At 39.9% G+C, this 15,236-nt stretch overlaps 1 protein-coding gene across 4 annotated transcripts in view; it reads left to right on the top strand.

The window, feature by feature from the left end:
• The window catches only part of slc7a1a (solute carrier family 7 member 1a), a 32,548-nt gene extending 17,721 nt beyond the window's left edge, over nt 1–14,827 (top strand). For 3 of the 4 annotated variants that reach the window (XM_085470287.1, XM_085470288.1, XM_085470289.1), the window contains 12 exons: nt 4,490–4,743; nt 4,834–5,016; nt 5,119–5,277; nt 5,371–5,545; nt 5,667–5,800; nt 8,776–8,998; nt 11,243–11,382; nt 12,940–13,042; nt 13,301–13,479; nt 13,772–13,923; nt 14,032–14,140; nt 14,470–14,827. In XM_085470287.1, the coding sequence (XP_085326413.1) occupies nt 4,545–4,743; nt 4,834–5,016; nt 5,119–5,277; nt 5,371–5,545; nt 5,667–5,800; nt 8,776–8,998; nt 11,243–11,382; nt 12,940–13,042; nt 13,301–13,479; nt 13,772–13,923; nt 14,032–14,140; nt 14,470–14,648 (1,935 nt within the window). In that variant the 5' untranslated portion in view covers nt 4,490–4,544 and the 3' untranslated portion in view covers nt 14,649–14,827. Of the gene's footprint in view, nt 1–4,489; nt 4,744–4,833; nt 5,017–5,118; nt 5,278–5,370; nt 5,546–5,666; nt 5,801–8,775; nt 8,999–11,242; nt 11,383–11,898; nt 12,036–12,939; nt 13,043–13,300; nt 13,480–13,771; nt 13,924–14,031; nt 14,141–14,469 lie in introns of all 4 variants that reach the window. The other variant, XM_085470290.1, reaches the window with a different exon arrangement.
• The last annotated feature ends 409 nt before the right edge of the window (nt 14,828–15,236 follow it).

Raw genomic sequence — 15,236 nt, forward strand, 5'->3', positions numbered from 1 at the left:
AATGCTACGCTTTTTTTCCTCTACCACCTCTGTGTTAGCCCTCATCAAGCTGACAGCATTAACTTTATCCAGCATTGCTAGCGTTAGCTATTTCCACAGTGACATGCTACGTTCAGACAGAAATGTCTTTATTTTATCAGATAAAAGTTTCAAATTCATTAACAGAAGCCAGCACAGGAAACATTAGGCCTGTTGTTAATTCTTACCCACACTTATAGTTAGCTAGTAGTTTTAAAACAGAATAGCACAAAGTGTCCAATTTCGACCTTTGTAATATTTAAATCTAGTCTGGAAGGTCTGGTGCCATATCTACACTTACATTTCTTCCTCCAATGAAATGAAGAAAACAGGAAAACAGATGACTAAATCAATAATCCATCCTCTTCCATGCTAATGCCCTTCACACTGGACTGAATGGATTCAGCACCTGTGCTCAGCCATTCACTGTACTGTACAGATGAATAGAAGCTGTCATTGTCAAAAATAAACCTATTTAGTTAAATCCTGTATTATTATCATCATCATCATCATCATCATCATCATTATTATTATTATTATTATTATTATTATTATTATTATTATTATTATTATTATTATTATTGACCTGACAAAGTGTGTCACTGATACAGTTTTTTTCTGTCTGTTTTTGTTACTTTGTTTAAAGGTGACTTGTGATTTAATTATCTCAGTTTACTTGGACTTCTTTATGGTAAAGCCAGTATGACTAAATTCAGCCACCAGTCTTCCTCAAAGTTGTGAGAGAGGTGTTGATTTTTATAAAAAGTGTGTTAAGTGTCCTTTGTTTCTCTTGGCAGTTTCTCTGCTTTTGGACTCTTTAGCTTGTCGTGCTTTTTAATATATCGATTTGCCGAAACAAAACCAAAAAACACAGCACATCATTTTCTGCACTTTTCTCTGTTACTCTGTCAATGGGTGTCAGGGTACTCATTCTAGCTGTTTAAACATTCACACGTGTTGTCCTGACCTGATCAAAGTCTAGAGAACTTAGATGTAGAGGATAAATTTCCATCAGACCACAAAGCTTTTTATTAAACTTCAGCCCATCTTTGTCTCTACCACTGACTTTACTGCAAATAAATTCAGTGATGCTCTTGTCAGTAAGTCTTTTCCTCTTACAACAGCCCTGCCGAATCCCAGTGAACTCCCAACCTCTTTCAATAATCATTGTCATGTAGCTGAACTGAAATGCAATGTTAAAACTCACTCTCTTCCCTGCACGACTAATTATCTAGATTACTTAACCCTTTATTGGGCAATTTTCAGCCTAAAAACACTATCCCTCTTATCTTGATCACTTAAAGTTTTTGGAATTGAATTGTAATCAGAGATTATCTGAAAACATAGTAATCCTCACTCACTGCCAACTAAAAACACTGCCAGTTTCAAACCATTAATCATTCATAGACATCATGTCAGCAAGGTTGTTTTTTTTTGGGGGGGGGGGGGGGGGGGGGCGGGTTAAACAGATACCAGTTGACTCTTTTACTTATAAACAGTTCTTCGCTTCTGGTATTCTTCCAGCTGTTTTTGGACATAGAATCATTCATCTGCTACTGAGAAAGCTCAATTAGCATTCCCAGGGGCCGTTTTGATTGTTTTCAATGATCGACAGAGGTGTCTGCTCAGTGTTTGTGCTTTTATATTTCATTACTGCCTTGGATACTTTTGCTCACTGTTTTCTCATGCTCTGTCTATTAAGGTTAACGCACCCCACTTGCCCATTTTGTTTGTGGTGTTCCTGAATACTTTATTTTTTATGTATTCATTTATGTATTATTTCATTAAAGGCAATTTTCAGGCCTACCAATCACATTAAGCTCTTTTAAAGCTTCAGTTAAGTAATTTTAACCCCACACCCGAGATATCAAATTTGACAGATTTTTAAGTGTCCAGGACCCTCTTAGGGACACTCCCAATAGGGGCTAAAAATCTGGGACTCTCCACCAATTGCTCTTAGAGCTGAAAAAGCTCCTCGGATGAGAAGTGAAACAGCTTCAAAAAACGTAAAGAAGTCCAGACGCGTTTCTTTCCAAACTCAGTCACCTCAAGGAACTTTATATTGTAAGGTAAAGACTCTACAATAACAACTAAGGCTATTTATGGAATGACTATTAAGTCTTCTTTAAGCCAGCCATTTTCCAAATGTCCAGAAGTGTCATATTTATGGTCTAACTTCATTGGTTGAAAGGGCTTACACCCCTTTTCTGTTCAGTTCCTCCCTTCCACTTCTTTAACATATTATCCAAAGTACCCTGCCAAATACTTTTTAATGTGTCTTACAAGGGACCATGCTTTATATTGCATACTGTTGTAAATGTAATATGCAAGTACAATGCTGCTGTTATATTAGTCTATGTACAAGAGTTCTTCTGGTAGAAATGCATTTATTAAGTCATCCGAAGTCTGCAGGAATTAAGTCTGCACATGTGTGCATGTGTGCCCACTGCTTGGAATAGCCAAGCCATGTGATTCTTCTAGATTCTATTTCAGATCGCCTACTGTCCAAAGCCCCACAGTCTTCACAGCAGCTTAAAGAAAAGTTAACAAATGCACAGTTTAATCCTTCTGTCGTCGCTTATCATTTCATCAGGAGTTGTTAGGTCGAGCGCTGAAGTGTACCTGTAGGTGTGTTTGAGTAAGTACTCTGTTCTGTCTTTTTCTGCCTTCACAACGAACAGGTTACTTTGACATAAGGTTCAGAAGGCGTATTTTAGTTTGTTTTGAATGATCAGATTTCATTCAATTTGAACAAAATCTGACAAAATGTAGATTTTTCGACAGAAAGTTGTGACCCCAGACTGACCCGTATACTCAAGTCAGTCAGGGGTTGTGTGATATATATAGGTCACTTTCATTGGTTTGTTTTTTTTTTTTTTCTGCAAGGATTTTATGACTGCACCAGAACATTTTTTAAAATCTTTACACTAAATTGGATTTTTATTACAAATTTGTATTTATGAGCTTCTGAGATCATAGACAGATGCAGCATGTGTAATGCTGTGATAATCAAAGCAGTATGCAGTATTAGTGCTTCTGGTTTAGTCCAGATTTAATAGATTATTTGTACAATGGTTGTTCTTAAGATGAATAAAGCATATCATTTCTCAACTTTTACTTGCACATTGTTACTTTTCTGCATGTCTATACACGTTAACCATTCACTTTCATTTGCTGAATGAGTGAAATAATATATGGTTAATACATGGCATGCATTAAGGAGAAATGGCAACCTGAAGTCACATTTTACTTTGAAAAAATGCTAGTTTTTTATGTCATGCAGTATATGAATCAGATATATCAATTCTGTAATTGAAGGCTGGAACTAACACTTATCTTCGCTTTTGATTATATTCTCTATCAACTGTTTGGTCTGTAAATGTCAGAATCTACCAGGAAAATATTAACATTTGATTTTCTCATTTAACTAATAAAGGACCAATTGGTGTGCATCTAATCAAAAGGCATATGTTCATTATCTAGGCCCTTAATAGTGGAAAATAGAAGAGGCAGTCACCTGTGAAAATCTAATGAATGGCCATCGAGCTTACCGTTGAACGTGTATCATCATTTATAATCACTGACAACATGCAAATTATAGTGACCTCTACACTGCTGCAGGTGTGACTTCTGTAGCAGTTTCAGTTTGATAATGGTGGACAGCTTGATGCAACAAGGAATAGAATCATTTCATTGTGCCAGCACATTACTAAAATTTCCCCATTTGTTTAATGTAAATATGAGTTATTGTATTTTCTTGCCTTTTTTCAAAGATTCTATGTTTGTTTGTTTTTTCTTTGTTTTGTTTTTTAGTTCAGTGACATGAAAATATCTGTACAGTGTTTTTTGTCCTGAGCAGTTATTTTCATTTATTCCCTAAAATGTGGCTGGTTGCATGTGATATTATATTTGTATTTACATATGCTATATTTTACAGCGTCGTCTAAGTCGGCTTTAGATATATGTGTGTAATTTTGCTTGGTTTGGATACAAGCTCATTTATTAGACATCTTTATACAGTGTAATTCATAATGAACGTGTGATGTGCTAGGCTGGAAAATTGAATGTGAGCCTGATTATTCTCAGAGGTAAGTGCGACGACAGTGTTCTCACATCAGCTTGTCCTTGGGTGGAAGTTTCCGTGAGCTGCGGCAAAACTGTTGCACTGTCCGCATGACCTCTCGTGTTCATATCCTTAGGTCACTGTAATCTGACAAGGTGTCTGGATACTTGTCAGGCTGCTACTCCCTGTTACTTGTGTTTATCTTGTGCAAATGACTTAGCTGTATGATCCAAACATGGGATAAACAGTAACAATCCTGGCAGATACTTTTAGTTTATTTTCTGCAATGAGTAACGCACTATAATGAGCTTCCTTAGCTATTGTCAGAAATGATTCGGAGTCCTTTGTTTAAACAGGGGAGATGAAAAACTAAGCGTGTTTTTTAAACTTACTGTCTTTCATCTTTAGGTTGTGACCTCTGAACCCCTAAACCCTGACTTTTGCTGAGACCAGAGTGTGATCCATGGCTATAAAGAGCCTTCTGCACGCTGCTTCCACTTTCAGGAAGCAGCTGATGAGGGTGAAAGTGGTAAACTCTAACTCCGAGGACTCCCGTCTGTGCCGATGTCTCAACACCTTTGACCTGGTAGCCCTCGGTGTGGGCAGTACATTGGGTGCTGGTGTTTATGTGCTCGCTGGTGCTGTTGCAAGAGAGAATTCAGGCAAGTGACATTACTTTTGATAGTGAAAACATGCGTATTGAGGAAAAACCTGAAAGTTTTTAATCATATGATTCCCACCACCTTCCACAGGTCCTGCTATTGTGCTGTCATTCCTAATAGCAGCTATAGCCTCAGTGTTAGCCGGGCTTTGCTACGCTGAGTTTGGAGCCCGTGTTCCCAAAACAGGCTCGGCTTATCTGTACTCCTATGTGACTGTAGGGGAGCTGTGGGCCTTCATCACTGGATGGAATCTCATTCTTTCCTACGTCATTGGTAAGCATAAAGCACCACTGCTTTATTGTTTCTGTTTTGCCTAGTTTAAGGTCATGTGTAGGAGGAAATTTGTCTTCAAGAATGTTTTTTTCTTCGTCTCAGGTGCCTCCAGCGTGGCTCGTGCATGGAGCGCCACCTTTGATGAGTTGATAGGGAACCCCATAGGGCAGTTCTGCAGACAGTACATGGCCCTGAATGTACCAGGAGCACTGGCAGAGTATCCTGACATATTTGGTGCTTTCATCATAATCATTCTTACAAGTAAGAAGACATAGAAAACATTTAATATTACACTTAACACATTTTCCCAAGACATTTTTCATTTTCCATTTCTTTGTCCTTTGCAATTCTAAGGTCTGCTGGCATTTGGGGTCAAAGAATCAGCAATGGTGAACAAGGTCTTCACTTGTATCAATGTCCTAGTCTTGGTGTTCATGGTGATCTCTGGATTCGTCAAAGGCAATATTAAAAACTGGCAGCTAGACCCTGAAGAGATCCTACATGCAAGTTATACAACAAACAGCACCAAGTAAGGACATATTCAATGCTGAATCTTTCCCTTTAACTGTCTCTGTTACTCTATTTTGTTTTTATCTGGATGACCTTCTTTTAGAACTATATTTCATATTATTTATATTCCTCTGGTTTAGTGTGACAGACGTCCTGCCAAGCGCAGAGAGTTTAGGAATCGGCGGGTTCATGCCATTTGGATTCACCGGTGTCCTGTCAGGAGCCGCTACCTGTTTCTATGGGTTTGTAGGATTTGACTGCATTGCTACCACAGGTTAGTGCTGATCTGACCTGAAAACTCTGTCGACCTTCTGTTTTTGACTCCCTCTGCTTCACGTCTCGCAGTTTCACATACATCTCCCTTTGACGGCCTCATGGGTGTGTTTCCATTTTCAGGGAGAGAGGGGGGAATGTAACTCAATCTTTTTGGAACCGTTTCAGCCCCGAGCTTTCCTAAACATCCAGAAGTATTACATAACAGGGGGGCAAGAGAGAAATTAAAGATGCACTTTACTGCGTTTGACTTATTTCTGCTATTGGCTGAAGGCCAAAAGACTGCTACTCAGGTTAGGGGGGAACAAACAGGGTTTTGGAAGAGGGCATTCCAGAGGTTTTTCCCTGAGTTTTGCAGAGTTTGTGAACAGCCTTGTTTCTTTATACAGTGGGGCAAAAAAGTATTTAGTCAGCCACCGATTATGCAAGTTCCCCCACCTAAAATGATGACAGAGGTCAGTAATTTGCACCAGAGGTACACTTCAACTGTGAGAGACAGAATGTGAAAAAAAATCCATGAATCCACATGGTAGGATTTGTAAAGAATTTATTCGTAAATCAGGGTGGAAAATAAGTATTTGGTCACCTCAAACAAGGAAAATCTCTGGCTCTCACAGACCTGTAACGTCTTCTGTAAGAAGCTTTTCTGTCCCCCACTCGTTACCTGTATGAATGGCACCTGTTTGAACTCATCATCTGTATAAAAGACACCTGTCCACAGCCTCAAACAGTCAGACTCCAAACTCCGCCATGGCCAAGACCAAAGAGCTTTCGAAGGACACCAGGAAAAGTATTGTAGAGCTGCACCAGACTGGGAAGAGTGAATCTACAATAGGCAAGCAGCTTGGTGTGAAAAAATCAACTGTGGGAGCAATCATCAGAAAATGGAAGACATACAAGACCACTGATAATCTCCCTCGATCTGGGGCTCCACGCAAGATCTCATCCCGTGGGGTCAAAATGATCATGAGAACGGTGAGCAAAGATCCCAGAACCACACGGGGGGACCTGGTGAATGACCTGCAGAGAGCTGGGACCAAAGTAACAAAGGTCACCATCAGTAACACACTACAACGGCAGGGAATCAAATCCCGCAGTGCCAGACGTGTTCCGCTGCTGAAGCCAGTGCATGTCCAGGCCCGTCTGAAGTTTGCCAGAGAGCACATGGATGATACAGCAGAGGATTGGGAGAATGTCATGTGGTCAGATGAAACCAAAGTAGAACTTTTTGGTATAAACTCAACTCGTCGTGTTTGGAGGAGGAAGAATACTGAGTTGCATCCCAAGAACACCATACCTACTGTGAAGCATGGGGGTGGAAACATCATGCTATGGGGCTGTTTTTCTGCCAAGGGGACAGGACGACTGATCCGTGTTAAGGACAGAATGAATGGGGCCATGTATCGTGAGATTTTGAGCCAAAACCTCCTTCCATCAGTGAGAACTTTGAAGATGAAACGAGGCTGGGTCTTCCAACATGACAATGATCCAAAACACACCGCCCGGGCAACAAAGGAGTGGCTCCGTAAGAAGCATTTGAAAGTCCTGGAGTGGCCTAGCGAGTCTCCAGACCTCAACCCCATAGAAAATCTGTGGCGGGAGTTGAAAGTCCGTGTTGCTCGGCGACAGCCCCAAAACATCACTGCTCTCGAGAAGATCTGCATGGAGGAATGGGCCAAAATACCAGCTACTGTGTGTGCAAACCTGGTAAAGACCTATAGTAAACGTTTGACCTCTGTTATTGCCAACAAAGGTTATGTTACAAAGTATTGAGTTGTATTTTTGTTATTGACCAAATACTTATTTTCCACCCTGATTTACGAATAAATTCTTTACAAATCCTACCATGTGGATTCATGGATTTTTTTTTCACATTCTGTCTCTCACAGTTGAAGTGTACCTCTGGTGCAAATTACTGACCTCTGTCATCATTTTAAGTGGGGGAACTTGCACAATCGGTGGCTGACTAAATACTTTTTTGCCCCACTGTACATGTTACAAGGTTTTTCCCACCCATAGGTTTCCTGAATTTTAACTGGCTGGCAAGCTGACCAGTTAGCCTTAAATTACGATTGTCAGACATAACACAAACTCACAATGATCTTTTTGCATGTGTGTGTGTGTATGGCAGTAAGAGTTAAGTTGGCATGAAGCCATACTCCATTTCCCCCTGACACACACACACAGACACACACAAACACACACACACATATCATCCACACAGCAGTTGTCTCCGTCACGTTTCAGAGCTCTTTTATTTTACAGTACTTTGGGCCTGCTTTGACACGTAACTGTGCGTCTTATGCACTCGCTCCATCACCGTAATGTGGTTTTATTACACAGCAAGGCCTTCCTACATAATCACCTGCAGCTGAGCAGTTAGGCCCCTCAGCATGGTGGCTCCCCCCAAAAAATAAGCTAATATCTTCAAACCTTGCAATGAATTGGGAGTGGCTAGTAACGAAGACATAGCTGTATAGCAGACGATGGGGCGATTTAGGAAATAACTAAGAAGGTAAAGTAATTTCACTACTATTTACAGGTTCAGTCAACCACTTAGCATTCAGTTAATTTCCACAAAACTTTGCATGCACTTCTCGATTCAACTGCAGCACTTCTGTAAATTATGTTACCTTTCTGAATACAGTGCCTGCACCCTGCATTCAAATGGACAATTCTCAGATGAAAGCATAAAACTCCTCCAAAATCTGAATATCCATCCATCATCCATCCAACACTAGAGTTTGTACTGTGTTCTGTGTTTTCGTTCCACTGAATTTTCACATATTCACTTTTCTGCCTCATGTTCAAACGCTGAAAGTAAGAATTTCTGTCTTCTGACAATGTTTTTCAAATATAAATATAAGCAAAAAATGGCACATTACCTGAAGATATTTCTGCACCCATTGAAGTCATACAGAAGCAGATTTGCATATCTTGGCTCTTAACTGTGTCTATATATTATATATGTCCTAGGTGAAGAGGTGAAGAACCCCCAGCGAGCCATTCCTTTTGGTATCGTATCCTCATTGCTCATCTGCTTTGTGATCTACTTCAGCGTTTCTGGTGCTCTCACCCTCATGATGCCATACTACCTGCTGGACAGCAACAGCCCTCTGCCTACAGCTTTTAATTATGTGGGCTGGGGGGGCGCGAAATATGCCGTAGCTGTAGGCTCTCTTTGCGCTCTGTCTACAAGGTAAGAGATTTGAACTTAGAAGCACAATGCACATGTACTAGATCTTGTTCTGAGTAAACTTTGAACTGATTACCACTAAGATAAGCAACTGTGAATACCAGTAGATATTCTATTAGGCTGAGGAATATAAATTTGTTCCTTGTGGACTATGACATTTATTCAGCATTGTCCACTCAGTCATCATTAGACAAATGCAATTTTCCTTTAAAAAAATCAAACTGGAATCCTATCAAAATATAGATGTTTGAATGGGGAAATGAAACACTGTCACTCAGCTGCTACAGCTGCAGCAGGAGGGCAGGAGTCAGTAACTAACTCAGAGTTTAAGCTCCTGTTTTTTGGAACAGAAGATCCAGAATTTCCCCTATTTCAGGATTAGCAAACTCAGAATCTTCACTACATCTGCTTTCTGGAGCGTAACCAAAGACTATCATTCATTTTAAATGCGCAGTTGTGTACACGGTTCTGTCTCAGATAACTACACACACACACATATATATTTATGTTTGTGTTTCTGAGCGAGAGTGTATATTTAACTTCGGAAAGCATTTGATGCCTTAACTAAAAATAAAACATGCTGCTGAGAATATAGCTGCACCATCAGTGTGTGAAGGCGATTATGTAACAGGGACTCAGAAAGGCTAAGGCAGGTGACTTTTTTTTTTTTACTAACAATTAGTTTCTAATCACTTTAAATGATGGTCCATATATGTTATATTTAGCAATTAATAATAGCAACAATCAACCAATATTTTATTCATGATAGAACATAGAAAACACATCAAATGTTTAAACTGAGTATTTTACTATTTCATGATAAAAATTACGATACAATGATAATTTAGAATTTGATGGCACCAGACTGGGCATGGGTGCAACAAACAGCTGAAAAAGAACATTTTGATATTATCTTAAATGGTTCATCGCTGCACTAAAGGCAATAGCCAGAAATCAATATTGGAAGCTCATGTGCTTCGGCCCCTCGGGCAACACTGCATTAAAACCAGGCATGATTCACAAAGATTAAAGCTCTATCATGCAGAGAAGAAACTATTTATGAACATGATCTAGAAATGCTGTCTTCTCTGGGCCAAAGCTGTGGTCCAGTGAAATGCAATTTGAAATTCCCTTAGGTAAACTTGGACACCGTGTCCTCTGGACTAGTAAGGAGAGAGACTATGCATGTTGTCATCGCTGTGTCCAAAAGTATGCATCTCTGATTTTAAGGGGATGCATTAGTGCATTAGTACATTAAAGGTTTTATAGTGACATATGCTGCATATCTCAGCAAGACTGTGTTAAACCACTTCTTGAAACACTTAGAACTGCATGGTTTCATAGTAGCAGAGGGTGCTCAAAGGGCCTACTTGGAGTCCAGACCTTTCACCAGCTGAAAAGATTTACATGAAATATTTTTTCTCCTATCATCACAAAAAGGTCGTGGTGGATGGCTGTCGCTCCCTGAGCCTGGTTCTGCCAGAGGGTTTCTTACTGTTAAAAGGGAGCTTTTCCTTCCCAGTGTCACCAAGTGCTTGCTGAAAGGTATTTGAGCAAGCACTTGGTATTATTGTAAGGTCCATATCTTTCAGTATAAAGAGTCTTGAGGCGCTGTTTTTATGAATTGGTGCTATAAAAATAAAATGAATTGAAAATAAACGTGTAGTGAAAAATACGATAAACAAGACCCAGGGCTGTTGAACAGCTCAAATCAGATAAGAGTGAGATAACATTCCTCTTTCAAAGGTTCAGCAGCTGATCTCCTCAGTTCTCGAATGTTTCGAGACTGTTGTTAAAAGAAGAGAGGATGCCACACAGTGGCAAACAGCATGGCCCTGTCCCATCTATACTAAGACATATTAAATTCAGCTAATATTAAATATAAAAATGAGCTAGTATCTTTGTTTTAATGGTACATTTTCTCAGTTTAAACATTGATTTTTGTCACGTTTTATTTTGAATAAAATATGGGTGCATAAGATCTGCAAAAAAATTGCATTAAATTGTTATTTACATATTACAAAGTTACATTACAAAGTGTTGCACATGTGTTCCTAACTTAAAATGTATGCACAACATATTTAAGTATCCTGTGTTCTGTGTTTTTTTCTTTTGTCTTAATCTGCTGTATCTATGTTGAATGTAATGCTCCTTGCATATGTGTGCTGTTGTCTTTGCTTATGCATGTTTCACATGGTTGCTCCTGTGGATACTTTATATTTTGGTACGCCCTTCCCCCCATGTTAGCTTGCTGGGTTGTCTGTACCCTGTTCCTCGTGTGATCATGGCTATGGCTGATGATGGGCTGTTATCAAAGTCCTTGGCCAGGGTCAACTCCTGCACCAAAACCCCACTAAATGCAACTTTTGTCACTTCCTCTCTGGCAGGTGAGATACTAACATGCGTTAGCATTAAAAACTAATTATTAAGTGTTTTACATAGCCAGGTCTCTGTTTAGTTGGCTGAGGGAGTCAAGGTTATTGTGTCTATACTATAAGTCTTCCATTGTTTTTTCTGTTGGGAAACTTGAGACATATTTTCTAACTTGCATCTTGAGAAGGAGATGTGCACCAGCACTAATCCAAACTAAACCGCATGGTACGTGGACTAAAACTGACAGTAACAGCATGTGCAAAACATGCAGTCATACTGGGGGCCAAATTTTACATGCTGACATCAGAGTATCCTTGTCCCAGCATGTTGTTCTTCAACAGTGTTGCCAGTCTGGCACGCTGCAGCATGTTCTTTAACCCCCAGATCTTTCCACCCACATACGTCTACTTTCTCTGAATCTTCCCTTGGTACTCGCTGACCTTTCCTAATTCTTCTTTCCCCCTTGTCCCTCACGTTACACCAAACCGCTGCCATCACAATATGATGCCCTCCCCCCACCTTTACCCCAGTCTGTTGGGTTCCATGTTCCCCCTACCTCGTATCATCCTTGCCATGGCGCAGGATGGCCTGCTCTTCTCCTTCTTGGCCAACATCAGCGAGAGAAAATCTCCCGTAACATCTACTGTTGCTGCCGGGGCTATAGCTGGTAAGATAAAGGGGGGCGTTAAATAAAAACGTAAATTCCTGTATTTGAGTAGAGGGACTTGAGAGAGGCAGTGATAGAAGGTCAGGTTTGAATTGAAGAGAAAAAGAACAAAGCAGAGACTTTTTGGTTTTTGAAAGATTAAGTTTAAAAACTTTTTATAACTTTTTTTTTTAATAGAGGCAGCTCTTTTTGCCACCTCCAGCCTATACTTTATCCATTCCCAACTGGAGCCCTTTTTAAAACTGAAAACATGCAAACCTTTAATCAAAACTTTAATCAACAGGTTTTTAATTTTTTCTTGATTTGTTTTGTTGAGATTGATTTACTATTAACTTCTTTCCTTTCTTAGCCACTGCTTCATTTTTTATCTTTCCCCACCAGTGACGTGATATGAGATTTTGCCCCATTTAAAAAATAGAGCGGAAAAATAAGAGTGTCATATAAATGAAATGGAATGACTTTGCCGCCAGGTGGTTGCTGGTTTCGCTCCATAATGCTATTTTTACCCTATATCCTAATACAGCACCCTAAGAAGATTGTAGTTGTGAAATTTCAAGTAAATTTTGAACTCATATAATTATATATTATACATTTTTTTGTAGCAAAGATTTCTTGTGTGTGTGGTAAACCATTGGAACACCAGAGGGTCATGACCCACACTTTGGGAATCACTATTGTGAAAAGAATATGTACATTCGAGCTAGCATCTTTATGAGGCTGTACTCAATGGCATCATTTGAGCTTATGATCAGCATACTTCTATGCTCACAGTAACTGTATAAGCATGCTGAATGTTAGACACATCTTAATTTATTCTTCTAAGACAAGTATGGAAAATAATTGATGGGATCAAACAAGCATTCTCACTTTAAATTTTTATTTTTTGTCTCCTTGTACTGTGAAGTTGTCATGGTGTTAATGTTCGAGCTGAAGGACCTGGTGGACCTGATGTCGATAGGGACGCTGCTAGCCTACACATTAGTGGCTGCCTGTATCCTGGTGCTCAGGTTGGTGAGAATATATCAGCTTGGACACGGTCTGAACATGTTTATAGTTGTTTATGCTAGCCAACAAAACTATTGGAAGCTATTTCAAACATACGCAGCATTGACATTGCTTATAAGCAGGTTCATTGTGTGCTAATGTTGCAGTGTGCATTACCAGCTTTGGCACCGGTGCTAGCAACTATTTTAAGTGGCAGGAACACAGAGTACAACTGCTATGTCTGAACACTTCATTATGGGTGTTTGTTCTTGTTGTTTCAGGTACCGGCCCAGCATGGGTTACCAGATTGTCAGTAGCCACGAGGAGATGGAGTTGAATGAGGGCAACATCCTGCCCGGTATGGAAGAGAGGCTCAGCTTCAAAACCTTGCTGTTCCCAGACAACCCCACACCATCCAAACTGTCAGGCTTCACTGTCAACGTCTGTGTCTTTCTCCTCGGTATGTTATTAAACCAGGACTGCCTTAAAATGGCAATAAAATCATACAAATAATGTAAGAAAATCAAGTATAAAGACCTTGTAAAGCACTTTAGTTTTAAATGTGCTGTAGAAATAACATTTATTTGCTTACTCAATAAAATGAAGGCGTTAGATCTTTGGTAAACAACCCAACAAGTGTGCTCGCCTTGAATGTAGGTGATGGATTTATTTCCAGTATCTTCACTGTTAAAAATCACATTGCACTTGTGAAGTATTACACATAAGATAATAACATTTCTTTCATTTTAAAGGAATGCTGATGCTGGCATTCAGTGTTCTGGCATCTTATGGAGATCTTGCTTCGTGGAACTTGGTAGCCCTCAGCGTCATCTTCATGATGTGTCTTTTCGTGGTCTTCATCATCTGGAGACAGCCCCAGAACCACACTAAACTCTCCTTCAAGGTTTGATTTAAGCCCTTTCAGCACTACCTCTGCCCCCTGAGAGTTCACGCTCGCTAAGTTTTAATGGATACTGTTACGCTTTCTCCTTTTGTGGTATTTGTCTCCCAGGTGCCCATGCTGCCCTTCATTCCAGTGATCAGCATGTTTGTCAATATCTACCTGATGATGCAGCTTGAAGAACGCACTTGGGTTAAATTCTCAATCTGGATGGCCATAGGTAGTTACACTCCATCGTTCTTTTTTTAACTGCAAGAATTCTGCTCGCTACACTTACCTAGGATGATGCTGAAAAGTCTCACACACCCAGCTGACTATTTTACTTGCTTTAGCTGCTTGAAATGGGCTAGCTGCTTTGACTTGACATTGCAATGTGTTCGCAGACCGATCTGAAACATTTACAAAACACGAGTAAACATACTTTGTCAGTTGGTTGCGAAAATGTCAATGTTATTAAAAAGGTACATGTTTTTAGACTGAAAAGTTCAGCAGGTGTATTTGCATTGAAAAGCTAGGATTCCATAACACCGGTTCTTTTTGCCTTTCCAGGTTTCGCGATCTACTTCAGCTATGGTATCCGTCACAGCACCCTGTCAGCTGCAGCTCATTCGACTCCGGACACAGAGATGATGGGCTTAGGGCTTAACCACAAGTCAGCATCACCAGAAAAGGAAGCCTTTCTGTCCAATGGCATTGATGTAAGGGAAGAGAATGATGGAGATTTGTAGGAATTTGCAAATCAAAAAAACCCTGGAGAAATTAACAAGGGTTGCTTTTAATAACTGGGCAAAAATCTTTTACAGTCAGTGATGGTCTGACATCCAGAAATTAGTTCAGTTTTTTCTTCTGAAAGTGTAACTCTGTTGGCTTGATGTAACTGATATGGCCATTAAAGAACATAGCCTTTCTTTGCCTTGAGAAAGTTGCTTTTGCAGAATGTGTTTGGTCATTATCCAGTTTGCACTGCGAAGTGTCCATTGTACAACCGGGTTGAATTGGAACATAGAGTACAGCCCTGCATGCTTCACAGTTCATCCTGCTACTTATATCAGCAGCTGAATCGTCATCAATAAACTCTAGTAAACTGGTTCCACTGGCAGCCATACATACTCATGCCATAGCACTGACTCCACCGTGTTTGACAGATGATGTGTTATGCTTTGGATCATGAGTTGTTTATTTCCTGCTTCACTATCCTTTTCCCATTATTATTGGCTTCATCCGTGCAGGTTCTTTTAGATATATTTCTGGCAAAGTCTAATCTGGCCTGTCTCTTGTTGAGTTTAACCAGCAGATTGAATCCTCTTTTAAAATGA

Source organism: Copadichromis virginalis, linkage group LG10, assembly GCF_057382275.1.
Source record: "Copadichromis virginalis isolate Kocher_CV1m ecotype Utaka linkage group LG10, C_Virginalis_male_GT1.1, whole genome shotgun sequence".
NCBI lineage: Eukaryota > Metazoa > Chordata > Actinopteri > Cichliformes > Cichlidae > Copadichromis > Copadichromis virginalis.